At 45.4% G+C, this 27,415-nt stretch overlaps 1 protein-coding gene across 29 annotated transcripts in view; it reads left to right on the top strand.

Moving 5' to 3' along the window:
* Positions 1 to 27,415, top strand: part of LOC115124612 (CLIP-associating protein 2-like) — a 180,074-nt gene that overhangs the window by 123,252 nt on the left and 29,407 nt on the right. For 10 of the 29 annotated variants that reach the window (XM_065020197.1, XM_065020209.1, XM_065020199.1 and 7 more), the window contains 12 exons: positions 1,948 to 2,112; positions 2,839 to 2,883; positions 13,509 to 13,616; positions 17,838 to 17,900; positions 19,034 to 19,137; positions 19,879 to 19,902; positions 20,017 to 20,172; positions 20,510 to 20,601; positions 20,734 to 20,797; positions 21,325 to 21,387; positions 24,993 to 25,156; positions 25,603 to 25,681. In XM_065020197.1, the coding sequence (XP_064876269.1) occupies positions 1,948 to 2,112; positions 2,839 to 2,883; positions 13,509 to 13,616; positions 17,838 to 17,900; positions 19,034 to 19,137; positions 19,879 to 19,902; positions 20,017 to 20,172; positions 20,510 to 20,601; positions 20,734 to 20,797; positions 21,325 to 21,387; positions 24,993 to 25,156; positions 25,603 to 25,681 (1,127 nt within the window). The remainder of the gene's footprint in view (positions 1 to 1,947; positions 2,113 to 2,838; positions 2,884 to 13,508; positions 13,617 to 17,837; positions 17,901 to 19,033; positions 19,138 to 19,878; positions 19,903 to 20,016; positions 20,173 to 20,509; positions 20,602 to 20,733; positions 20,798 to 21,324; positions 21,388 to 24,992; positions 25,157 to 25,602; positions 25,682 to 27,415) is intronic. The other 19 variants (XM_065020221.1, XM_065020220.1, XM_065020216.1 and 16 more) reach the window with 13 other exon arrangements.

Below are 27,415 nucleotides of genomic sequence, written 5' to 3'. Positions count from 1 at the left end.
TGATATGTTTCAGTTGTGTAGTGAAAAGGTTTTCTCACTCGGGTCACATGACCCGCTCTTTCCATACATTTGACTTTCACACCTGTTCTCGTCTGTCTTTGAGGTAGGACTAGAGGTCGACCGATTATGATTTTTCAACGCCGTTACCGATTATTGGGGGACCCCAAAAAAAAGCCGATACCGATTTAATCGGCCAATTTTGTAATAATTTTTACATTACAAATTACAACAACACTGAATGAACACTTATTTTAACTTAAGTCTAATACATCAATAAAATCAATTTAGTCTCAAATAAATAATGAAACATGTTGAATTTGGTTTAAATAATGCAAAAACAAAGTGTTGGAGAAGAAAGTAAAAGTGCAATATGTGCCATGTAAGAAAGCTAACGTTTCAGTTCCTTGCTCAGAACATGAGAACATATGAAAGCTGGTGGTTCCTTTTAACATGAGTCTTCAATATTCCCAGGTAAGAGGTTTTAGGTTGTAGTTATTATAGGAAGTATAGGACTATTTCCCTCTATACCATTTGTATTTCATTAATCTTTGACTATTGGATGTTCTTATAGGCACTTTAGTATTGCCAGTGTAACAGTATAGCTTCCGTCCCTCTCCTCGCTTCTACCTGGGCTCGAACCAGGAACACATTGACAACAGCCACCCCCGAAGCAGCGTTACCCATCACTCCACAAAATCGGCGGCCCTTGCAGGGCAAGGGGAACAACTACTCCAAGTCTCAAGAGCGACCCAAAAGGTTGCATATACGCTGACTCTGCGTGCAATTGAACGCAAGAGAAGTGACACAATTTCACCTGGTTAATATTGCCTGCTAACCTGGATTTCTTTTAGCTAAATATGCAGGTTTAAAAATATATACTTCTGTGTATTGATTTTAAGAAAGGCATTGATGTTCATGGTTAGGTACACATTGGAGCAACAATACGCACCGCATCGATTATATGCAATGCAGGACACGCTAGATAAACTAGTAATATCATCAATCATGTGTAGTTAACTAGTGATTATGATTGATTGATTTTTATAAGGTAAGTTTAATGCTAGCTAGCAACTTACTTTGGCTTCTTACTGCATTTGCGTAACAGGCAGGCTCCTCGTGGAGTGCAATGAGAGGCAGGTGGTTAGAGCGTTGGACTAGTTAACTGTAAGGTTGCAAGATTGAATCCCCCGAGCTGACAAGGTAAAAATCTGTCGTTCTGCCCCTGAACAAGGCAGTTAAACCCACCGTTCCTAGGCCGTCATTGAAAATAAGAATGTGTTCTTAACGGACTTGCCTCGTTAAATAAAGGTTAAATAAAGATGTAAAAAAACAACAACATTGGCGTCCAAAATGATTGTTATGAAAATTTGAAATCGGCCCTAATTAATCGGCCATTCCGATTTAATCGGTCGACCTCTAGTTAGGACATCACAAAACTCAAGCATGTGTAGATCTGTGTCAGTCACAAGGCATTATGGGCCGTGATATATTGTACTCCATGTCATCATTTGGGAATAAGCAAACGACCCACCGAAATGATGATGATCCCAAGATGGCCGCCAAAGCTGGTCTCCTGAGTCTGGCTGAAAACAACTCCTAACCCTGGAATCAAAATGGCTAAAGTTCCATGGAGTCCAAGTCCATTCACCATGTTCCTACACACATGTAGTCCCTTCTGATCTGCTAACCAGACCTGGATCAATAATACACTCAAATATTTTCAAAGACTTTAGTTACACTTGGGAATAATATTTCCAAAAGGTAAAAGCTCCCAAGCTAAGTCAAGCGCACCTGGTACTTCTAAGTGTTTGACGTATGTATTAAATTGAACCCAGATCTGATGCAGACGTGGTGATGGTGCTCGGGGATGTTGTTGCCGTAGACAACAGGGTCTCATGACCAGTGTGTGTTCTGTGTTTGTAATTCTCCCTCCCTGTCTCTCTCTAGCCGGCAGTCGGAGTGGTTCCCCGGGTCGCGTCCTGACCAGTACCGCTCTGAGTACGCTGGGTTCTGGAGCCCAGAGGGTCCTAGCTGGGGCCGGAGGGAGACGTAGCCGCATCCCCCGCAGCCAGGGCTGCTCACGAGACTCCTCCCCTACACGCCTGTCTGTCGGTGAGTAGAGCTCACACACCCCAAGCCTGTCCCCAAGCCGCCGCCTCTTCCTTATTCCACAGGATGTATTGATTTTTATCTTTGTTATTTCTAAACCAATAAAATCATCCCCTCCCCCATTGTCCTGCTTCTGTTTGTTCCTGCTCATGCCTGATTGGCTAAGGCCAAGAGATTGACATCTCTCTCTCTCTCACACTGCGTTTCTGCGTGCATCTCACTCTGGCCTCCTACCTTTTATCGTTGTCATGACAACTTGATCAATCCCCACCAATCGCATGCTTCCCTTATCGCCGCATGGTTTGTGATGATGTCACAGATCAGTCCATTCGTTTCTCCCAACAACTTTGAAAGCAGGAACTCTTTTAATGCTAAACTCTATTTTACTCCCTCTGTCTTTCTCCTCTCCTTCCTCTCTTTCTCCTCTCCTTCCTTTCCTCCCTCTTTCTCCTCTCCTTCCTTTCCTCCCTCTTTCTCCTCTCCTTCCTTTCCTCCCTCTTTCTCCTCTCCTTCCTTTCCTCCCTCTTTCTCCTCTCCTTCCTTTCCTCCCTCTTTCTCCTCTCCATCTTTCTCCTCTTTCTCCTCTCCATCTTTATCCTCTCCCTCCTTTCCTCCCTCTTTCTCCTCTCCTTCCTTTCCTCCCTCTTTCTCCTCTCCTTCCTTTCCTCCCTCTTTCTCCTCTCCTTCCTTTCCTCCCTCTTTCTCCTCACCTTCCTCTGTCATCTCTAGCTCCCTCCAGTGTTAGTTCCATCTACAAAGCAACGAGCAGAGGAGGTAAGAACTCTCCGACTCATCCCTCTAACAACTCTACCTCTGCCTGCGTCCCTCCACCCCTCATCTTCATGTCTCTATATACATCCCTCCACCCCTCATCTTCATGTCTCTCTATATACATCCCTCCACCCCTCATCTTCATGTCTCTCTATATACATCCCTCCACCCCTCATCTTCATGTCTCTATATACATCCCTCCACCCCTCATCTTCATGTCTCTCTATATACATCCCTCCACCCCTCCATCTATATACATCCCTCCATCTATATACATCCATCTATATACATCTATATACATCCCTCCACCCCTCCATCTATATACATCCTCCATCTATATACATCTATATACATCCTCCATCTATATACATCTATATACATCCCTCCATCTATATACATCTATATACATCCCTCCATCTATATACATCCCTCCATCTATATACATCCCTCCATCTATATACATCCCTCCATCTATATACATCCCTCCAGCTATATACATCCCTCCATCTATATACATCCCTCCACCCCTCCATCTATATACATCCCTCCATCTATATACATCACATCCCTCCATCTATATACATCCCTCCATCTATATACATCCCTCCATCTATATACATCCCTCCACCCCTCCATCTATATACATCCCTCCACCCCTCCATCTATATACATCCCTCCACCTATATACATCCCTCCACCTATATACATCCCTCCATCTATATACATCCCTCCATCTATATACATCCCTCCATCTATATACATCCCTCCATCTATATACATCCCTCCACCCCTCCATCTATATACATCCTCCATCTATATACATCCCTCCATCCCTCCATCTATATACATCCTCCATCTATATACATCCCTCCATCTATATACATCCCTCCATCCCTCCATCTATATACATCCTCCATCTATATACATCCCTCCATCTATATACATCCTCCATCTATATACATCCTCCATCTATATACATCCCTCCATCTATATACATCCTCCATCTATATACATCCCTCCACCTATATACATCCCTCCACCTATATACATCTATATACATCCCTCCATCTATATACATCTATATACATCCCTCCATCTATATACATCCCTCCAGCTATATACATCCCTCCACCCCTCCATCTATATACATCCCTCCACCTATATACATCCCTCCACCTATATACATCCCTCCATCCCTCCATCTATATACATCCTCCATCTATATACATCCCTCCATCTATATACATCCCTCCATCTATATACACCCCTCCATCTATATACATCCCTCCACCCCTCCATCTATATACATCCCTCCATCTATATACATCCCTCCACCTATATACATCCCTCCACCTCTCCATCTATATACATCCCTCCACCTATATCCATCCCTCCACCTATATCCATCCCTCCACCTATATCCATCCCTCCATCTATATACATCCCTCCATCTATATACATCCCTCCATCTATATACATCCCTCCATCCCTCCATCTATATACATCCCTCCATCTATATACATCCCTCCACCCCTCCATCTATATACATCCCTCCCTCTATATACATCCCTCCATCTATATACATCCCTCCCTCTATATACATCCCTCCATCTATATACATCCCTCCATCCCTCCATCTATATACATCCCTCCACCCCTCCATCCATATACATCCCTCCATCTATATACATCCCTCCCTCTATATACATCCCTCCATCTATATACATCCCTCCCTCTATATACATCTATATACATCCCTCCCTCTATATACATCTATATACATCCCTCCCTCTATATACATCTATATACATCCCTCCCTCTATATACATCTATATACATCCCTCCCTCTATATACATCCCTCCCTCTATATACATCCCTCCCTCTATATACATCCCTCCATCTATATACATCTATATACATCCCTCCCTCTATATACATCTATATACATCCCTCCCTCTATATACATCCCTCCATCTATATACATCCCTCCATCTATATACATCCCTCCATCTATATACATCCCTCCACCTATATACATCTATATACATCCCTCCATCTATATACATCCCTCCACCTATATACATCTATATACATCCTCCATCCCTCCATCTATACACATCCCTCCATCTATATACATCCTCCATCCCTCCATCTATACACATCCCTCCACCTATATACATCCTCCATCCCTCCACCTATATACATCCTCCATCCCTCCATCTATACACATCCCTCCACCTATATACATCCTCCATCTATATACATCCTCCATCTATATACATCCCTCCATCTATATACATCCCTCCATCTATATACATCCCTCCACCTATATACATCCTCCATCCCTCCATCTATATACATCCCTCCACCTATATACATCCTCCATCCCTCCATCTATACACATCCCTCCACCTATATACATCCTCCATCCCTCCATCTATACACATCCCTCCATCTATACACATCCCTCCATCTATATACATCCCTCCATCTATATACATCTATATACAACCCTCCATCTATATACATCCCTCCCTCTATATACATCTATATACATCCCTCCCTCTATATACATCCCTCCCTCTATATACATCCCTCCCTCTATATACATCCCTCCATCTATATACATCCCTCCATCTATATACATCTATATACATCCCTCCCTCTATATACATCTATATACATCCCTCCCTCTATATACATCCCTCCCTCTATATACATCCCTCCATCTATATACATCCCTCCCTCTATATACATCCCTCCATCTATATACATCCCTCCCTCTATATACATCCCTCCATCTATATACATCCCTCCATCTATATACATCCCTCCACCTATATACATCCTCCATCCCTCCATCTATACACATCCTCCATCCCTCCATCTATACACATCCCTCCACCTATATACATCCTCCATCCCTCCATCTATATATATCCCTCCACCTATATACATCCTCCATCCCTCCACCTATATACATCCTCCATCCCTCCATCTATACACATCCCTCCACCTATATACATCCTCCATCCCTCCATCTATACACATCCCTCCATCTATATACATCCCTCCATCTATACACATCCCTCCATCCCTCCATCTATATACATCCCTCCATCTATATACATCCTCCATCCCTCCATCTATATACATCCCTCCATCTATACACATCCCTCCATCCCTCCATCTATATACATCCTCCATCCCTCCATCTATACACATCCCTCCATCTATACACATCCCTCCATCTATATACATCCCTCCATCTATATACATCCCTCCACCTCTCCATCTATATACATCCCTCCATCTATATACATCCTCCATCCCTCCATCTATATACATCCCTCCACCTATATACATCCTCCATCCCTCCATCTATACACATCCCTCCATCTATATACATCCCTCCATCTATATACATCCCTCCACCTATATACATCCCTCCATCTATATACATCCCTCCACCTATATACATCCCTCCACCTATATACATCCCTCCATCTATATACATCCCTCCACCTATATACATCCCTCCATCTATATACATCCCTCCATCTATATACATCCCTCCACCTATATACATCCCTCCATCTATATACATCCCTCCACTATATACATCCCTCCATCTATATACATCCCTCCACCTATATACATCCCTCCACCTATATACATCCCTCCATCTATATACATCCCTCCACCTATATACATCCCTCCATCTATATACATCCCTCCACCTATATACATCCCTCCATCTATATACATCCCTCCACCTATATACATCCCTCCATCTATATACATCCCTCCATCTATATACATCCCTCCACCTATATACATCCCTCCATCTATATACATCCCTCCACCTATATACATCCCTCCATCTATATACATCCCTCCATCTATATACATCCCTCCACCTATATACATCCCTCCATCTATATACATCCCTCCACCTATATACATCCCTCCATCTATATACATCCCTCCATCTATATACATCCCTCCACCTATATACATCCCTCCATCTATATACATCCCTCCATCTATATACATCCCTCCATCTATATACATCCCTCCATCTATATACATCCCTCCACCTATATACATCCCTCCATCTATATACATCCCTCCACCTCTCCATCTACACTGCTCAAAAAAATAAAGGGAACACTAAAATAACACATCCTAGATCTGAATGAATGAAATATTCTTATTAAATACTTTTTTTCTTTACATAGTTGAATGTGCTGACAACAAAATCACACAGAAATTATCAATGGAAATCAAATTGATCAACCCATGGAGGTCTGGATTTGGAGTCACACTCAAAATTAAAGTGGAAAACCACACTACAGGCTGATCCAACTTTGATGTAATGTCCTTAAAACAAGTCAAAATGAGGCTCAGTAGTGTGTGTGGCCTCCACGTGCCTGTATGACCTCCCTACAACGCCTGTGCATGCTCCTGATGAGGTGGCGGATGGTCTCCTGAGGGATCTCCTCCCAGACCTGGACTAAAGCATCCACCAACTCCTGGACAGTCTGTGGTGCAACGTGGCGTTGGTGGATGGAGCGAGACATGATGTCCCAGATGTGCTCAATTGGATTCAGGTCTGGGGAACGGGCGGGCCAGTCCATAGCATCAATGCCTTCCTCTTGCAGGAACTGCTGACACACTCCAGCCACATGAGGTCTAGCATTGTCTTGCATTAGGAGGAACTCAGGGCCAACCGCACCAGCATATGGTCTCACAAGGGGTCTGAGGATCTCATCTCGGTACCTAATGGCAGTCAGGCTACCTCTGGCGAGCATATGGAGGGCTGTGCGGCCCCCCAAAGAAATGCCATCCCACACCATGACTGACCCACCGCCAAACCGGTCATGCTGGAGGATGTTGCAGGCAGCAGAACGTTCTCCACGGCGTCTCCAGACTCTGTCACGTCTGTCACGTGCTCAGTGTGAACCTGCTTTCATCTGTGAAGAGCACAGGGCGCCAGTGGCGAATTTGCCAATCTTGGTGTTCTTTGGCAAATGCCAAACGTCCTGCACGGTGTTGGGCTGTAAGCACAACCCCCACCAGTGGATGTTGGGCCCTCATACCACCCTCATGGAGTCTGTTTCTGACCGTTTGAGCAGACACATGCACATTTGTGGCCTGCTGGAGGTAATTTTGCAGGGCTCTGGCAGTGCTCCTCCTGCTCTTCCTTGCACAAAGGCGGAGGTAGCGGTCCTGCTGCTGGGTTGTTGCCCTCCTACGGCCTCCTCCACGTCTCCTGATGTACTGGCCTGTCTCCTGGTAGCGCCTCCATGCTCTTGACACTACGCTGACAGACCCAGCAAACCTTCTTGCCACAGCTCGCATTGATGTACCATCCTGGATGAGCTGCACTACCTGAGCCACTCCGTCTCATGCTACCACTAGAGTGAAAGCACCGCCAGCATTCAAAAGTGACCAAAACATCAGCCAGGAAGAATAGGAACTGAGAAGTGGTCTGTGGTCACCACCTGCAGAACCACTCCTTTATTGGGGGTGTCTTGCTAATTGCCTATAATTTCCACCTGTTGTCTATTCCATTTGCACAACAGCATGTGACATTTATTGTCAATCAGTGTTGCTTCCTAAGTGGACAGTTTGATTTCACAGAAGTGTGATTGACTTGGAGTTACATTGTGTTGTTTAAGTGTTCCCTTTATTTTTTTGAGCAGTGTATATACATCCCTCCACCTCTCCATCTAATATACAGTGAGGCAAAAAAAGTATTTAGTCAGCCACCAATTGTGCAAGTTCTCCCACTTAAAAAGGCCTGTAATTTTCATCATAGATACACTTCAACTATGACAGACAAAATGAGGGGGAAAATTCCAGAAAATCACATTGTAGGATTTTAAATTAATGAATTTGCAAATTATGGTGGAAAATAAGTATTTGGTCAATAACAAAAGTTTCTCAATACTTTGTGACTGGAGGGATGTATATAGGTGGAGGGATGTATATAGGTGGAGGGATGTATATAGGTGGAGGGATGTATATAGGTGGAGAGATGTATATAGGTGGAGGGATGTATATAGGTGGAGGGATGTATATAGGTGGAGGGATGTATATAGGTGGAGGGATGTATATAGATGGAGAGGTGGAGGGATGTATATAGGTGGAGGGATGTATATAGATGGAGGGATGTATATAGATGGAGGGATGTATATAGATGGAGAGGGGGAGGCATGTATATAGGCGGAGGGATGTATATAGATGGAGGGGTGGAGGGATGTATATAGATGGAGGGATGTATATAGATGGAGGGAACTTGCACAATTGGTGGCTGACTAAATACTTTTTTGCCCCACTGTACATCCTCCACCCCTCCATCTTCATGTCTCTCTATATACATCCTCCATCTTCATGTCTCTATATACATCCTCCATCTTCATGTCTCTATATATACATCCTCCATCTTCATGTCTCTATATACATCCTCCATCTTCATGTCTCTATATACATCCTCCATCTTCATGTCTCTATATACATCCTCCATCTTCATGTCTCTATATACATCCTCCATCTTCATGTCTCTATATACATCCTCCATCTTCATGTCTCTATATACATCCTCCATCTTCATGTCTCTATATACATCCTCCATCTTCATGTCTCTATATACATCCTCCATCTTCATGTCTATATATACATCCTCCATCTTCATGTCTCTATATACATCCTCCATCTATATACATCCTCCATCTTCATGTCTCTATATACATCCTCCATCTTCATGTCTATATATACATCCTCCATCTTCATGTCTATATATACATCCTCCATCTTCATGTCTCCATCTTCATATATACATCCTCCATCTTCATGTCTCTATATACATCCTCCATCTTCATCCTCCATCTTCATGTCTCTATATACATCCTCCATCTTCATGTCTATATATACATCCTCCATCTTCATGTCTATATATACATCCTCCATCTATATACATGTCCATCTTCATATCTCTATACATCCTCCATCTTCATGTCTCTATATATACATCCTCCATCTTCATGTCTCTATATACATCCTCCATCTTCATGTCTCTATATACATCCTCCATCTTCATGTCTATATATACATCCTCCATCTTCATGTCTCTATATATACATCCTCCATCTATATACATCCTCCATCTTCATGTCTCTATATACATCCTCCATCTATATACATCCTCCATCTTCATGTCTCTATATACATCCTCCATCTTCATGTCTCTATATACATCCTCCATCTTCATGTCTATATATACATCCTCCATCTTCATGTCTATATATACATCCTCCATCTTCATGTCTCTATATACATCCTCCATCTTCATGTCTCTATATACATCCTCCATCTTCATGTCTATATATACATCCTCCATCTTCATGTCTCTATATACATCCTCCATCTTCATGTCTCTCTATATACATCCTCCATCTTCATGTCTCTATATATACATCCTCCATCTATATACATCCTCCATCTTCATGTCTCTATATACATCCTCCATCTTCATGTCTCTATATATACATCCTCCATCTTCATGTCTCTCTATATACATCCTCCATCTTCATGTCTCTCTATATACATCCTCCATCTTCATGTCTCTCTATATACATCCTCCATCTTCATGTCTCTATATATACATCCTCCATCTATATACATCCTCCATCTTCATGTCTCTATATACATCCTCCATCTATATACATCCTCCATCTTCATGTCTCTATATATACATCCTCCATCTTCATGTCTCTATATACATCCTCTATCTTCATGTCTATATATACATCCTCCATCTTCATGTCTCTATATACATCCTCCATCTTCATGTCTCTATATATACATCCTCCATCTTCATGTCTCTCTATATACATCCTCCATCTTCATGTCTCTATATATACATCCTCCACCTATATACATCCTCCATCTTCATGTCTCTATATACATCCTCCATCTTCATGTCTATATATACATCCTCCATCTTCATGTCTATATATACATCCTCCATCTTCATGTCTATATATACATCCTCCATCTTCATGTCTATATATACATCCTCCATCTTCATGTCTATATATACATCCTCCATCTTCATGTCTATATATACATCCTCCATCTTCATGTCTATATATACATCCTCCATCTTCATGTCTCTCTATATACATCCTCCATCTTCATGTCTCTATATATACATCCTCCATCTATATACATCCTCCATCTTCATGTCTCTATATACATCCTCCATCTATATACATCCTCCATCTTCATGTCTCTCTATATACATCCTCCATCTTCATGTCTCTATATATACATCCTCCATCTTCATGTCTCTCTATATACATCCTCCATCTTCATGTCTCTCTATATACATCCTCCATCTTCATGTCTCTCTTTATACATCCTCCATCTTCATGTCTCTATATATACATCCTCCATCTATATACATCCTCCATCTTCATGTCTCTATATACATCCTCCATCTATATACATCCTCCATCTTCATGTCTCTATATATACATCCTCCATCTTCATGTCTATATATACATCCTCCATCTTCATGTCTATATATACATCCTCCATCTTCATGTCTCTATATACATCCTCCATCTTCATGTCTATATATACATCCTCCATCTTCATGTCTATATATACATCCTCCATCTTCATGTCTCTCTATATACATCCTCCATCTTCATGTCTCTATATATACATCCTCCATCTATATACATCCTCCATCTTCATGTCTCTATATACATCCTCCATCTATATACATCCTCCATCTTCATGTCTCTCTATATACATCCTCCATCTTCATGTCTCTCTATATACATCCTCCATCTTCATGTCTCTCTATATACATCCTCCATCTTCATGTCTCTCTTTATACATCCTCCATCTTCATGTCTCTCTATATACATCCTCCATCTATATACATCCTCCATCTTCATGTCTCTATATACATCCTCCATCTATATACATCCTCCATCTTCATGTCTCTATATATACATCCTCCATCTTCATGTCTCTATATACATCCTCTATCTTCATGTCTATATATACATCCTCCATCTTCATGTCTCTATATACATCCTCCATCTTCATGTCTCTATATACATCCTCCATCTTCATGTCTCTCGAAATACATCTGTCCGTCCCTCCACCTCTCTCGCCAACACTCATCTCACTCTCTCCATCCCCCTCCATCTCTCTCATACCATTATGTCAGGCTGTTGCTCACCGCCTCAAAATACCAGAATCCTCCTCTAACCTCTGAACCCATGGCTGTGTGTCATGGCGATGGGTTGCCATGGTAATCGTGGTGACAATTTGCATTTTGCCACTAACCAATTGGCCGCAGATGTGAATGACGCATCATAGGATCGGTGAAGCTTCATTGGTTCCCCATTACGCTTCCTTAGGCTGTGGTTAACTCTGATTGGTGCATGGGTGTCCTGGCTCTGGCCAATGAACAGTCAGGATGAGCATGATGCTTATTGGATAAAAACACATCCTCCCCCCTCATCCCCCTCCTTCATCTGTTTCTCATTTCCTCCTCGTGTGTGTGTGTGTGTGTGTGTGTGTGTGTGTGTGTGTGTGTGTGTGTGTGTGTGTGTAAAACAAGCAGTAGGCTTGGGCAGTATCCAGATTTCATACTGGCATTGGACAGGAAGCTCTATTTTCAAACCCCACTGACTGAGCCTCTGTAAACCGAAAGGTTAAGAATGCTAACAGATAGTTGTAAAATCACATAGCAAATGCTAACGAGCACATTGCGAACATCTTATGCAGTCTCTGGCATAAACTATTTGCAGAACAGACATCCCAGCTCATAAAGTTATACAATTAACAAAAAAAATGCTACTCACAGTTTGCTGCACATAACAAATATTAAACAGCAAGGCTGTTGATTCTCTGCTGTTACCAAGAGAAGCTTGATTTTGCAAGAAGCTAACTAGCTACTAAATTAGCAAACCCATTGTACAACTGCAGAGCATTTAGCTCATTGTAGACAGTTGACTGAATATCTATAGGATATCGAGCTGGCTAACATTTTAGTTGTGATTTCTATACTGTAACTAGATCACCTGGCGCATGCTGCCTAACAGGAAGTGACTCACAAGACTCCGGTCTCGTTGTGTGAATGTAAACCAACAATAATAACATATTGTACAAGTTGACTGCAGGTATTTACTTTAAAAGTAGCTACAAATAAAATGAAATAAAAACATTAAATAAATAGTTTTTGATGAAATACTATCCGGTGGCTATTTCCAAATAGCCGGTATACTGCCCAAGCCTAGGGTGAAACGTGTCATTTCAGAGCCTAGCAGTCCTGTGCTCTCTAGGGCTGTGTCTCAACAGTCTGTGGCTTTCTCTGTAACACCCTGTACATTATTGAGACTCACCCATCGAGCCAGAAGAGCTGTGCACTTATTCAGTCCTGTCTATCAGTGTCACTCTATCGGTCTCTCTCTCCTCCCCACTCTCTCTCTCTTGCTCTATCTCTTTCCTTTTCTCCTTTGTCCTCTCTGTCTCTCTTTCTGCTTCCCTTATTACCCTCTTGCCCCCCCCCCCTCGGTATATTATCATGGTACCGCAGCTCGGGGCAGTCGTATTCCTCGGCCCAGTATGAGTCAGGGCTGCAGTAGGGAGGCCAGCAGAGAGAGCAGCAGAGACACCAGCCCTGTGCGTTCCTTTACACCTCTGGGTGAGTAACACACACACACATCATCGACACCATGTAATCCCACACACACACACACACACACACACACACATCATTGACACCACGTTTTAAAACATGAACAAAACCATCATTATGGAACAACAAAACTGACCACCTTGCATACATTTGATCCAACGTCAACACATGCTAGGCTTTGGAGGTCGATATTAGACTAGAGGCTTTGGAGGTCGATGTTAGACTAGAGCCTTTGGAGGTCGATGTTAGACTAGAGCCTTTGGAGGTCGATGTTAGACTAGAGCCTTTGGAGGTCGATGTTAGACTAGAGCCTTTGGAGGTCGATGTTAGACTAGAGCCTTTGGAGGTCGTTATTACACTGTAGAGGCTTTGGAGGTCGTTATTAGACTGTAGAGGCTTTGGAGGTCGTTATTAGACTGTAGAGGCTTTGGAGGTCGTTATTAGACTGTAGAGGTAGAGGCTTTGGAGGTCGTTATTAGACTGTAAAGGTAGAGGCTTTGGAGGTCGTTATTAGACTAGAGGCTTTGGAGGTCGATATTAGACTAGAGGCTTTGGAGGTCGATATTAGACTAGAGGCTTTGGAGGTCGATATTAGACTAGAGGCTTTGGAGGTCGATATTAGACTAGAGGCTTTGGAGGTCGATATTACACTGTAGAGGCTTTGGAGGTCGTTATTACACTGTAGAGGCTTTGGAGGTCGTTATTACACTGTAGAGGCTTTGGAGGTCGTTATTACACTGTAGAGGCTTTGGAGGTCGTTATTACACTGTAGAGGCTTTGGAGGTCGTTATTACACTGTAGAGGCTTTGGAGGTCGTTATTAGACTGTAGAGGTAGAGGCTTTGGAGGTCGTTATTAGACTGTAGAGGTAGAGGTTTTGGAGGTCGATATTAGACTGTGGAGGTAGAGGCTTTGGAGGTCGTTATTAGACTGTAGAGGCTTTGGAGGTCGTTATTAGACTAGGTGGAGGCTTTGGAGGTCGTTATTAGACTGTAGAGGCTTTGGAGGTCGTTATTAGACTGTGGAGGCTTTGGAGGTCGTTATTAGACTGTAGAGGCTTTGGAGGTCGTTATTAGACTGTAGAGGTTTTGGAGGTCGTTATTAGACTGTAGAGGCTTTGGAGGTCGTTATTAGACTGGAGGCTTTGGAGGTCGTTATTAGACTGGAGGCTTTGGAGGTCGTTATTAGACTGGAGGCTTTGGAGGTCGTTATTAGACTGTAGAGGTTTTGGAGGTCGTTATTAGACTGTAGAGGTTTTGGAGGTCGTTATTAGACTGTAGAGGTTTTGGAGGTCGTTATTAGACTGTAGAGGTTTTGGAGGTCGTTATTAGACTGTAGAGGCTTTGGAGGTCGTTATTAGACTGTAGAGGCTTTGGAGGTTGATATTAGACTGTAGAGGTAGAGGCTTTGGAGGTCGATATTAGACTAGAGGCTTTGGAGGTCGATATTAGACTGTAGAGGCTTTGGAGGTCGATATTAGACTGTAGAGGCTTTGGAGGTCGATATTAGACTGTAGAGGCTTTGGAGGTCGTTATTAGACTGTAGAGGCTTTGGAGGTCGATATTAGACTGTAGAGGCTTTGGAGGTCGATATTAGACTGTAGAGGTAGAGGCTTTGGAGGTCGTTATTAGATTAGAGGTAGAGGTTTTGGAGGTCGATATTAGACTAGAGGTAGAGGTTTTGGAGGTCGATATTAGACTAGAGGTAGAGGTTTTGGAGGTCGATATTAGACTATAGGCTTTGGAGGTCGATATTAGACTGTAGAGGCTTTGGAGGTCGTTATTAGACTGTAGAGCCTTTGGAGGTCGTTATTAGACTGTAGAGCCTTTGGAGGTCGTTATTAGACTGTAGAGGCTTTGGACGTCGTTATTAGACTGTAGAGGTAGAGGCTTTGGAGGTCGTTATTAGACTAGAGGTAGAGGTTTTGGAGGTCGATATTAGACTGTAGAGGCTTTGGAGGTCGTTATTAGACTGTAGAGGCTTTGGAGGTCGTTATTAGACTGTAGAGGCTTTGGAGGTCGTTATTAGACTGTAGAGGCTTTGGAGGTCGTTATTAGACTGTAGAGGCTTTGGAGGTCGTTATTAGACTGTAGAGGCTTTGGAGGTCGTTATTAGACTGTAGAGGCTTTGGAGGTCGTTATTAGACTGTAGAGGCTTTGGAGGTCGTTATTAGACTGTAGAGGCTTTGGAGGTCGTTATTAGAGAGGCTGTAGAGGCTTTGGAGGTCGTTATTAGACTGTAGAGGCTTTGGAGGTCGTTATTAGACTGTAGAGGCTTTGGAGGTCGTTATTAGACTAGAGGTAGAGGCTTTGGAGGTCGTTATTAGACTAGAGGTAGAGGCTTTGGAGGTCGATATTAGACTAGAGGTAGAGGCTTTGGAGGTCGATATTAGACTGTAGAGGTTTTGGAGGTCGATATTAGACTGTAGAGGCTTTGGAGGTCGTTATTAGACTGTAGAGGCTTTGGAGGTCGTTATTAGACTGTAGAGGCTTTGGAGGTCGTTATTAGACTGTAGAGGCTTTGGAGGTCGATATTAGACTGTAGAGGCTTTGGAGGTCGATATTAGACTGTAGAGGTAGAGGCTTTGGAGGTCGTTATTAGATTAGAGGTAGAGGTTTTGGAGGTCGATATTAGACTAGAGGTAGAGGTTTTGGAGGTCGATATTAGAGTAGAGGCTTTGGAGGTCGTTATTAGACTGTAGAGCCTTTGGAGGTCGTTATTAGACTGTAGAGGCTTTGGAGGTCGTTATTAGACTGTAGAGGTAGAGGCTTTGGAGGTCGTTATTAGACTAGAGGTAGAGGTTTTGGAGGTCGATATTAGACTAGAGGCTTTGGAGGTCGATATTAGACTGTAGAGCCTTTGGAGGTCGTTATTAGACTGTAGAGGCTTTGGAGGTCGTTATTAGACTGTAGAGGCTTTGGAGGTCGATATTAGACTGTAGAGGCTTTGGAGGTCGATATTAGACTGTAGAGGCTTTGGAGGTCGATATTAGACTGTAGAGGCTTTGGAGGTCGTTATTAGACTGTAGAGGCTTTGGAGGTCGTTATTAGACTGTAGAGGCTTTGGAGGTCGTTATTAGACTGTAGAGGCTTTGGAGGTCGTTATTAGACTGTAGAGGCTTTGGAGGTCCGTTATTAGACTGTAGAGGCGTTATTAGACTGTAGAGGCTTTGGAGGTCGTTATTAGACTGTAGAGGCTTTGGAGGTCGTTATTAGACTGTAGAGGCTTTGGAGGTCGTTATTAGACTGTAGAGGCTTTGGAGGTCGTTATTAGACTGTAGAGGCTTTGGAGGTCGTTATTAGACTGTAGAGGCTTTGGAGGTCGTTATTAGACTAGAGGTAGAGGCTTTGGAGGTCGTTATTAGACTAGAGGTAGAGGCTTTGGAGGTCGATATTAGACTAGAGGTAGAGGCTTTGGAGGTCGATATTAGACTGTAGAGGCTTTGGAGGTCGATATTAGACTGTAGAGGCTTTGGAGGTCGTTATTAGACTGTAGAGGATTTGGAGGTCGTTATTAGACTGTAGAGGATTTGGAGGTCGTTATTAGACTGTAGAGGATTTGGAGGTCGTTATTAGACTGTAGAGGATTTGGAGGTCGTTATTAGACTGTAGAGGCTTTGGAGGTCGATATTAGACTAGAGGTAGAGGCTTTGGAGGTCGATATTAGACTGTAGAGGTTTTGGAGGTCGTTATTAGACTGTAGAGGCTTTGGAGGTCGTTATTAGACTGTAGAGGATTTGGAGGTCGATATTAGACTGTAGAGGCTTTGGAGGTCGTTATTAGACTGTAGAGGATTTGGAGGTCGTTATTAGACTGTAGAGGATTTGGAGGTCGTTATTAGACTGTAGAGGCTTTGGAGGTCGTTATTAGACTAGAGGTAGAGGTTTTGGAGGTCGATATTACACTGTGGAGGCTTTGGAGGTCGTCATTACACTGTAGATTGCGTACCCAGACCAGCAGTGCAGGGAGCATGCCTCAACTCTAAGGTAGATTATTCCCAGCCGTTTAGACAACCTGGGCTAGCTGATGGAATACTGTCAGCCGCTGTAGGGAAGTAGAACTCTTAGAGGGCTACTAACCTCACACACACACACACACAGAGTTGCTGCATGGTTCTGGGTCTCACTTTCTCTCACACGTAGTGTGTGTTTTAACGGTGCGTGGGGGGCGGGGTGTTTCTACGTGTGTCTGTGTTTCTACGTGTGTGTGTGTGTCGTTGATGGTTGCAGCATCGCGCCACTACTCTCGCTCCACCGGAGCTCTCCACACCGCCGACGCTTTAGGGGCCGCAGGTGAACAATGAGTACCTCTCTCTCTCTCTCTCTCTCTCTCTCTCCATCTTCTTGATTCCCTTCTCTTTTCCGTTCTCTAGATCTTCTCGTTATTTTTCTTTGTTCTCCTTCATCGCCTCTTCCTGGACCTCAAGCTTCCGCCACCCCGTTCAGTTGCCGCGACAACCATTTTGTCTCCATTCCGACGATGCATTTGTAGCTATGTCTTCCCTCGCTCATCGATTTTCCTGATTTTAATCCCCGCCTCCCATCGACACGGACATGCCCCCGCACAGTGTCCTCCATGTATGTTTGTTTGTTTGCTTGTTTACTCCCATCATGCTTTGCATGGAAGTTCACAGCTCTTGGGGTCAAGGTTCATTTGGTTATTTATTCACCATACCATCTAGCTGGGGGGTTTGTGATCGGGGAGGTCGGAGGGAGGTCTGATCTGGTGGAAGGGTGTGGGTGAGGTCGGTGGATGAGTTGGGAGAGAATGGGTGAGGGAGGGAGGGAGGGAAGAGGTTGGTGGGGGTGGGTGAGGTGAGGTTAGGGGGTGGATGAGGAGGTGGGAGAGAATGGGTGAGGCAGGGAAGAGGTTTGTGGGGGTGGGTGAGGTGAGGTTAGGGGGTGGATGAGGAGGTGGGAGAGAATGGGTGAGGGAGAGAAAGAGGGGTGAGGGAGGGAAAGAGGGACGCGGTAAGAGGGGGTGAGGGAGGGAAAGAGGGACGCGGGTAAGAGGGGGTAAGGGAGATGAGGTAAGAGGGGTAAGGGAGGGAAAGAGGGGGTAAGGGAGGGAAAGAGGGATGAGGTAAGAGGGGGTAAGGGAGGGAAAGAGGGGGTGAGGGAGGGAAAGAGGGACGCGGTAAGAGGGGGTAAGGGAGGGAAAGAGGGATGAGGTAAGAGGGGGTGAGGGAGGGAAAGAGGGGTAAGGGAGGGAAAGAGGGATGAGGTAAGAGGGGGTGAGGGAGGGAAAGAGGGATGAGGTAAGAGGGGGTGAGGGAGGGAAAGAGGGATTGAGGTAAGAGGGGGTGAGGGAGGGAAAGAGGGATGAGGTAAGAGGGGGTGAGGGTAGGAAGAAGGTTGTTGGATGACGTTGGAAGGGATTGTGTGTTTGACTGCATCTATAACGTGCGTCTCTCTCCTCCCTCCAGGGGCAGGGTACAGTATCAGTCAATCCAGCCATCTGTCATCGTCAGTCAGCACCATGAGAGTCCTCACTGGGTCTGATATAGAGGAGGCCCTCGCTGACGCCCTGGTACACACACACACACACACTAACTCAAGGTGGTATTCAAAGCCGGGGTCGCGACCCCTAGTGAAGTTATTTACATTTTAATAACCTAGATGAAAATGTAATGAATTGGAGGTTATTTGTTGATGTAAAAATGGAAATGTACAGATTTGAAGGTTCTGTCGTTAGATTTGGGCTATGGTGGAAAACATGGGGTCCCTGTTGAAAAGGTCTGAATACCACTGTACTTACTGTTGTGGGGACTGGGGACTAACCCCTGGTTCCTCTGTCGTGGGAACTAACCCCTGGTTCCTCTGTCGTTGGTTCCTCTGTCGTGGGGACTAACCCCCGGTTCCTCTGTCGTGGGGACTAACCCCCGGTTCCTCTGTCGTGGGGACTAACCCCCGGTTCCTCTGTCGTGGTGACTAACCCCCGGTTCCTCTGTAGTGGTGACTAACCCCCGGTTCCTCTGTAGTGGTGACTAACCCCCGGTGCCTCTGTCGTGGGGACTAACCCCCGGGTCCTCTGTCGTGGGGACTAACCCCCGGTCCTCTGTCGTGGGGACTAACCCCCGGTTCCTCTGTCGTGGGGACTAACCCCCGGTTCCTCTGTCGTGGTGACTAACCCCCGGTTCCTCTGTCGTGGTGACTAACCCCCGGTTCCTCTGTCGTGGGGACTAACCCCCGGTTCCTCTGTCGTGGGGACTAACCCCCGGTTCCTCTGTCGTGGGGACTAACCCATGTTTCCTCTGTTTAACGCTGACAGCTGTTGGGAGACATAACATCCAAGGTCAGCTTCTCTAACTACGTGTGTTACTGTCTTGTCTGTCTGCACATTTCTGTGTAATGTTGTATGTGTACATGTTACAAAAAGGGCAAGTATGTTTCTCACTCCCCCCTGTAGAAGAAGCCAGCGCGGCGTCGCTATGAGAACTATGGGATGTATTCGGATGATGATGCTAACAGTGACGCGTCTAGCGCCTGCTCAGACCGCTCCTACAGCTCCAGGAACGGAGGAGTCATCCCTACGTACATGAGACAGACTGAAGACGTGGCCGAGGTCAGAAACACAAACCATTTGGAATTAAATCGGTGATTTATTGGCACCATAATGTAACTGTTTTGACTTGAGGTTATTATTTATAGGGGTGGCCAGGTAGGTTGTGCCTACCAGAGAAAAACATTGGTTTCTCCTGTTGGTTTGGGAGGGTTCAGACGGTTCAGGACATTTCAGGGCCGTCACAATATGCAAATAACATGCCCTTACTCCAATCATTTTGAGCACTTTTTGTTCAGATAACCCCCCCTCATGTGCTTGGTTTAGATTCCTGGCTGGAGATTGAATCATTTATTTATTTAGGTTATTGTCATCGGTCCTTTAACCCTTTGTAACCCAGGTGTTGAACCGCTGTGCCAGTGCCAACTGGTCGGAGAGGAAGGAGGGGCTTCTGGGTCTACAGGCTCTACTGAAGAATCAACGCACCCTCAGGTCAGCCTATCACAACGCAGGGTTTCACCTGGCGGCCTATCACAATGCAGTCGAGAAAGTTTATCCGATTGAATACATGCTAGCACAGCTGTATTCACCTCTGTGTGTGTGTGTGTGTGTGTGTGTCTACAGTCGTGTGGAGCTGAAGAGGTTGTGTGAGATTTTCACCAGGATGTTTGCAGACCCCCACAGTAAGGTATGGATGCATGCACCTTACACACAAATATACACACACACACACCTTACACACAAATATACACACACACACACACACACACCTTACACACAAATATACACACACACACACAGCATGTGCTGTGAGCAGCGGTATCTGACTGATTTCTAACGGCATGCCACTCCGGAGTCTGCGTGTGACCTCACTCCGCTAGCCAATGGGATTGCTCTCTCTCTCTCACTGTTCTTCAGCCTATCCGCTGGTTGTGCTAAACTCGCTCATGGCAACTCCTGCCCTCTTCCTCCCTGCGTGATCTATATAGGACTACACCGACCGCACACGCACTTCTGTCACATTCGCAGCCCCTCCCCCCACGCCTCCCTTTCTTTCTGACTAACCCCGCCCACTACGGTTCGCTCCACCCCCCTCTAACGGCACTCCCCCTTCCCTCCTGCCGTGGTTTAGAGTGTCCCCCCCCCCACAGCTAGTGTTCCCCTGCTGCCCCCAACTCCACCTCCTCGTCTGATAGTAGTGGTTGTGACTTTCAGCGAGAATCCGGATCTAAGGTCTATGGAACGGCAGAATCCGGTATAAGCTCAGCCTCCTTCAAGGTACACCTCAACGTCACAAACCTCTCTCTCCCTCGACCCCACTCTCTCTCTGTCCCTCTTGTCTCCCACTTTTCTCTCTCTTCTCTCTCTATTCTCTTTTCTCTGTCTTCTCCCTCCATATGACTTTTTGTCCTGTCTCCCTCTCTCTCTGGTGTGTATAGAGACTTCTATAAGAATCAGGAGGTTCTGATAAGAGGGCTGTAGTCCTTGTCTGACGTCACAGTACCACCTGTTTCAGTCCTAGTCTGATATGATGTCACAATACCACCTGTTTCAGTCCTAGTCTGATATGACGTCACAATACCACCTGTTTCAGTCCGAGTCTGATATGACGTCACAATACCACCTGTTTCAGTCCTAGTCTGATATGACGTCACAATACCACCTGTTTCAGTCCTAGTCTGATATGACGTCACAATACCACCTGTTTCAGTCCTAGTCTGATATGACGTCACAATACCACCTGTTTCAGTCCTAGTCTGATATGACGTCACAATACCACCTGTTTCAGTCCTAGTCTGATATGACGTCACAGTACCACCTGTTTCAGTCCTTGTCTGACGTCACAATACCACCTGTTTCAGTCCTAGTCTGATATAACTCACAGTACCAGCTGTTTCAGTCCTCGTCTGATATGACGTCACGATACCACCTGTTTCAGTCCTAGTCTGATATGACGTCACAGTACCAGCTGTTTCAGTCCTCGTCTGATATGACGTCACGATACCACCCGTTTCAGTCCTCGTCTGATATGACGTCACGATACCACCTGTTTCAGTCCTTGTCTGACGTCACAATACCACTCGTTTCAGTCCTCGTCTGATATGACGTCACGATACCACCTGTTTCAGTCCTTGTCTGACGTCACAATACCACTCGTTTCAGTCCTCGTCTGATATGACGTCACAATACCACCTGTTTCAGTCCTAGTCTGATATGACGTCACAGTACCACCTGTTTCAGTCCTAGTCTGATATGACGTCACGATACCACCTGTTTCAGTCCTCGTCTGATATGACGTCACAGTACCAGCTGTTTCAGTCCTCGTCTGATATGACGTCACAATACCACCCGTTTCAGTCCTCGTCTGATATGACGTCACGATACCACCTGTTTCAGTCCTTGTCTGACGTCACAATACCACTCGTTTCAGTCCTCGTCTGATATGACGTCACAATACCACCTGTTTCAGTCCTAGTCTGATATGACGTCACAATACCACCTGTTTCAGTCCGAGTCTGATATGTCACAATACCACCTGTTTCAGTCCTAGTCTGATATGACATCACAATACCACCTGTTTCAGTCCTAGTCTGATATGACGTCACAACACCACCTGTTTCAGTCCTAGTCTGATGTGACGTCACGATACCACCTGTTTCAGTCCTAGTCTGATATGACGTCACAGTACCAGCTGTTTCAGTCCTTGTCTGATATGACGCCACAGTACCACCTGTTTCAGTCCTAGTCTGATATGACGTCACAGTACCACCTGTTTCAGTCCTAGTCTGATATGACGTCACAGTACCACCTGTTTCAGTCCTAGTCTGATATGACGTCACAATACCACCTGTTTCAGTCCGAGTCTGATATGACGTCACAGTACCACCTGTTTCAGTCCGAGTCTGATATGTCACAATACCACCTGTTTCAGTCCTAGTCTGATATGACGTCACAATACCACCTGTTTCAGTCCTAGTCTGATATGACGTCACAACACCACCTGTTTCAGTCCTAGTCTGATATGACGTCACAGTACCACCTGTTTCAGTCCTAGTCTGATATGACGTCACAGTACCACCTGTTTCAGTCCTAGTCTGATATGACGTCACAGTACCAGCTGTTTCAGTCCTCGTCTGATATGACGTCACGATACCACCTGTTTCAGTCCGAGTCTGATATGACGTCACAGTACCAGCTGTTTCAGTCCTCGTCTGATATGACGTCACAATACCACCCGTTTCAGTCCTCGTCTGATATGACGTCACGATACCACCTGTTTCAGTCCTTGTCTGACGTCACAATACCACTCGTTTCAGTCCTCGTCTGATATGACGTCACAATACCACCTGTTTCAGTCCTAGTCTGATATGACGTCACAATACCACCTGTTTCAGTCCGAGTCTGATATGTCACAATACCACCTGTTTCAGTCCTAGTCTGATATGACGTCACAATACCACCTGTTTCAGTCCTAGTCTGATATGACGTCACAACACCACCTGTTTCAGTCCTAGTCTGATGTGACGTCACGATACCACCTGTTTCAGTCCTAGTCTGATATGACGTCACAGTACCAGCTGTTTCAGTCCTTGTCTGACGTCACAATACCACCTGTTTCAGTCCTAGTCTGATATGACGTCACAGTACCAGCCTTTTCAGTCCTCGTCTGATATGACGTCACAATACCACCCGTTTCAGTCCTCGTCTGATATGACGTCACGATACCACCTGTTTCAGTCCTAGTCTGATATGACGTCACAATACCACCTGTTTCAGTCCTAGTCTGATATGACGTCACAATACCACCTGTTTCAGTCCTAGTCTGATATGACGTCACAATACCACCTGTTTCAGTCCTAGTCTGATATGACGTCACAGTACCACCTGTTTCAGTCCTAGTCTGATATGACGTCACAATACCACCTGTTTCAGTCCTAGTCTGATATGACGTCACAGTACCACCCGTTTCAGTCCTCGTCTGATATGACGTCACGATACCACCTGTTTCAGTCCTTGTCTGACGTCACAGTACCAGCTGTTTCAGTCCTCGTCTGATATGACGTCACAATACCACCCGTTTCAGTCCTCGTCTGATATGACGTCACAATACCACCCGTTTCAGTCCTCGTCTGATATGACGTCACAGTACCACCTGTTTCAGTCCTTGTCTGTAGTGACATCACAATACCACCTGTTTCAGTCCTTGTCTGTAGTGACGTCACAGTACCACCCGTTTCAGTTCACAGGTACTCTGACATCAGTCCGAGTCAGGAAGTGGTGTGTGTGTACACTGCACTCATATGTGTGTGCGCATGTGATGAGAGAGTGTGTGTTTTTCCCAGGATGCTAACTGTATGTTTCTCTCTCCTCCATGCCACTCCTTTGGAACTCTCTGTGTAGAGAGTAAGTCTGGACAACGTTTATTTTACGTTCAATTAACGTTTTATTAACGTTTGTGGTTGTGACACTAACCTGGTAATTTGATTGGCAACTAATCTCGAATTGATTGATTAATCTGCCGAATGGTAATATGACTGGGTGGCTAATTGAATGGTTTCCAAGGCAACCAGACTCACTCACTAACCGACCCGGTGATGTCACCCCTCACAGATGTGACATCACTATGACATCATCGCACCCTCCTGTGATTGGTGCTGTTCTGCAGGCGTCAGCCAATCAGCATGTGTGTTTAGTGAATTTCTGAATATTGATTGTGTATTGGTAAACGTAAATTCAGCTTGTTGCACGCTGATTGGAGTGATTGATCGGTTGATAAGTGAGCGTAGTTGTCTGATGCATGGGACTCTGAGCTCCCCTCGGCCTAGTAGTACAGGGGTCTGTTTGTTCCTGTGTGTAACCCCGTGTCCCCTGTCTCTCCCAAGGTGTTCAGTATGTTCTTGGAGACCTTAGTGGACTTTGTCCTGGTGCACAGAGAAGACCTGCAGGACTGGCTGTTCGTCCTGCTCACCCAGCTGCTGAAGAAGATGGGAGCTGACCTGCTGGGGTCTGTCCAGGCCAAGGTCCAGAGAGCACTGGACATCACACGGTCAGTCTTGGTGTGTGTGTAAAGTGTGTTTAACATGTGTGTGTGTGTAACTTAACGTGTGTGTATCTACATGGTGTGTGTGTAAAGTGTGTTTAACGTGTGTGTGTGTGTGTAACTTAACGTGTGTGTATCTACATGGTGTGTGTGTGTAAAGTGTGTTTAACATGTGTGTGTGTGTGTGTAACGTAACGTGTGTGTCTACATGGTGTGTGTGTAAAGTGTGTTTAACATGTGTGTGTGTGTGTGTGTGTAACTTAACGTGTGTGTGTGTAAAGTGTGTTTCGACGTGTGTGTGTATCTATATGGTGTGTGTGTAAAGTGTGTTTAACATGTGTGTGTGTGTGTGTGTAACTTAACGTGTGTGTATCTACATGGTGTGTGTGTAAAGTGTGTTTAACGTGTGTGTGTAACTTAACGTGTGTGTATCTATACGGTCTCCCCTACAGAGAATCTTTCCCCAACGACCTCCAGTTCACTATCCTCATGAGGTTCACTGTGGACCAGACTCAGACACCAAACCTCAAGGTACACAGCTGTGTGTGTAGGGGGGGTTGTTTTATGTGTGTGTGTGTAGGGGGGTTGTTTTATGTGTGTGTGTGTAGGGGGTTGTTTTATGTGTGTGTGTAGGGGGGTTGTTTTATGTGTGTGTGTAGGGGGGTTGTTTTATATGTGTGTGTGTGTAGGGGGGTTGTTTTATGTGTGTGTGTAGGGGGTTGTTTTATGTGTGTGTGTAGGGGGGTTGTTTTATGTGTGTGTGGGGGGGGGGTTGTTTTATGTGTTGTAGGGGGGTTGTTTTATGTGTGTGTGGGGGTTGTTTTAGGGGAGGGGGGTTGTTTTATGTGTGTGTGTGTGTAGGGGGGTTGTTTTATGTGTGTGTGTGTAGGGGGGTTGTTTTATGTGTGTGTGTAGGGGGGGGTTGTTTTATGTGTTGTAAGGGGGGTTTTTTATGTGTGTGTGTGTAGGGGGGTTGTTTTGTGTGTGTGTAGGGGGGTTGTTTTATGTGTGTGTGTAGGGGGGTTGTTTTATGTGTGTGTGTTGTTTTAGGGGGGGGTTGTTTTATGTGTGTGTGTGTAGGGGGGGTTGTTTTATGTGTGTGTCCTTTACATATGAAGAGTGAGATGAAACAGTGAGAGAAGATGGAGGGAGAGAGAGATATAGGGAGGGTTGAAAGGCTGGGACAAGACTCATACTGTTCTGACCTCATACTGTCTCAGTGACCACGGTAACACTGTTCTGACCTCATACTGTCTCAGTGACCACGGTAACACTGTTCTGACCTCATACTGTCTCAGTGACCACGGTAACACTGTTCTGACCTCATACTGTCTCAGTGACCACGGTAACACTGTTCTGACCTCACGGATAAACGTTGGTTCTTCCCACCCTGTCCCTGGACTCTGATTGGATACGACTGACACGCCTCCAATTAAATTCCCCAACCACTGTCTTTGCTCTTTGTAGTCTGATCCCCTTCCTCCCTCACTCTACCCCCACCTTCCCTTCCTCCATCTCCTCCTCCCTCACTCTACTCCCCCACCTTCCCTTCCTCCCTCACTCTAACCCCCACCTTCCCTTCCTCCATCTCCTCCTCCCTCACTCTACTCCCCCACCTTCCCTTCCTCTCTCACTCTACTCCCCCACCTTCCCTTCCTCCCTCACTCTACCTTCCCTTCCTCCCTCACTCTACCCCCACCTTCCCTTCCTCCCTCACTATACTCCCCCACCTTCCCTTCCTCCATCTCCTCCTCCCTCACTCTATCCCCCCCTTCCTTCCCTCCCTCCCTCCCTCCCTCACTCTCCCCTCACTCTATCCCCCTTTCCCTTCCTCCATCTATCCTCTCCCTCACTCTCCCCCTTCCTCCATCTATCCTCTCCCTCACTCTCCCCCTTCCCTTCCTCCATCTATCCTCTCCCCTCCCTCACGCCTGAATGGAGAATGTTCTGGGTACGAACTGGTCCACAATGGATATGGGTGTATTGCCGGCTGCATACAATGCGTTTGGGACGGTAAGATTGACCATCAACAGCCGTCTGCCGGACTGTTGTCTGTCTGTCCTCTATCTCCCTCCCCCTTCCCTCTCTCTGACGCGGTGCTCTCCTCTCTCTCTCTAAGCCTGTGGAGAGGAGGGGAACGTGTTGTGGGCGGCGCAACGTTAAATTTCTCCCCTCTGCCACGAGAGCCCCAAGGCACCACGCTTGCTGCTCTCTGAACGAGCAGGTCTCAGCCTGGAGCCAATCTTCCCAGGTCAGTGTGCTCAG

The sequence above is a fragment of the Oncorhynchus nerka genome, linkage group LG7 (assembly GCF_034236695.1).
Source record: "Oncorhynchus nerka isolate Pitt River linkage group LG7, Oner_Uvic_2.0, whole genome shotgun sequence".
Classification (NCBI taxonomy): domain Eukaryota; kingdom Metazoa; phylum Chordata; class Actinopteri; order Salmoniformes; family Salmonidae; genus Oncorhynchus; species Oncorhynchus nerka.
The sequence above is the reverse complement of the archived record's forward strand: the minus strand, read 5'-3'. Positions and strand labels throughout refer to the sequence as shown.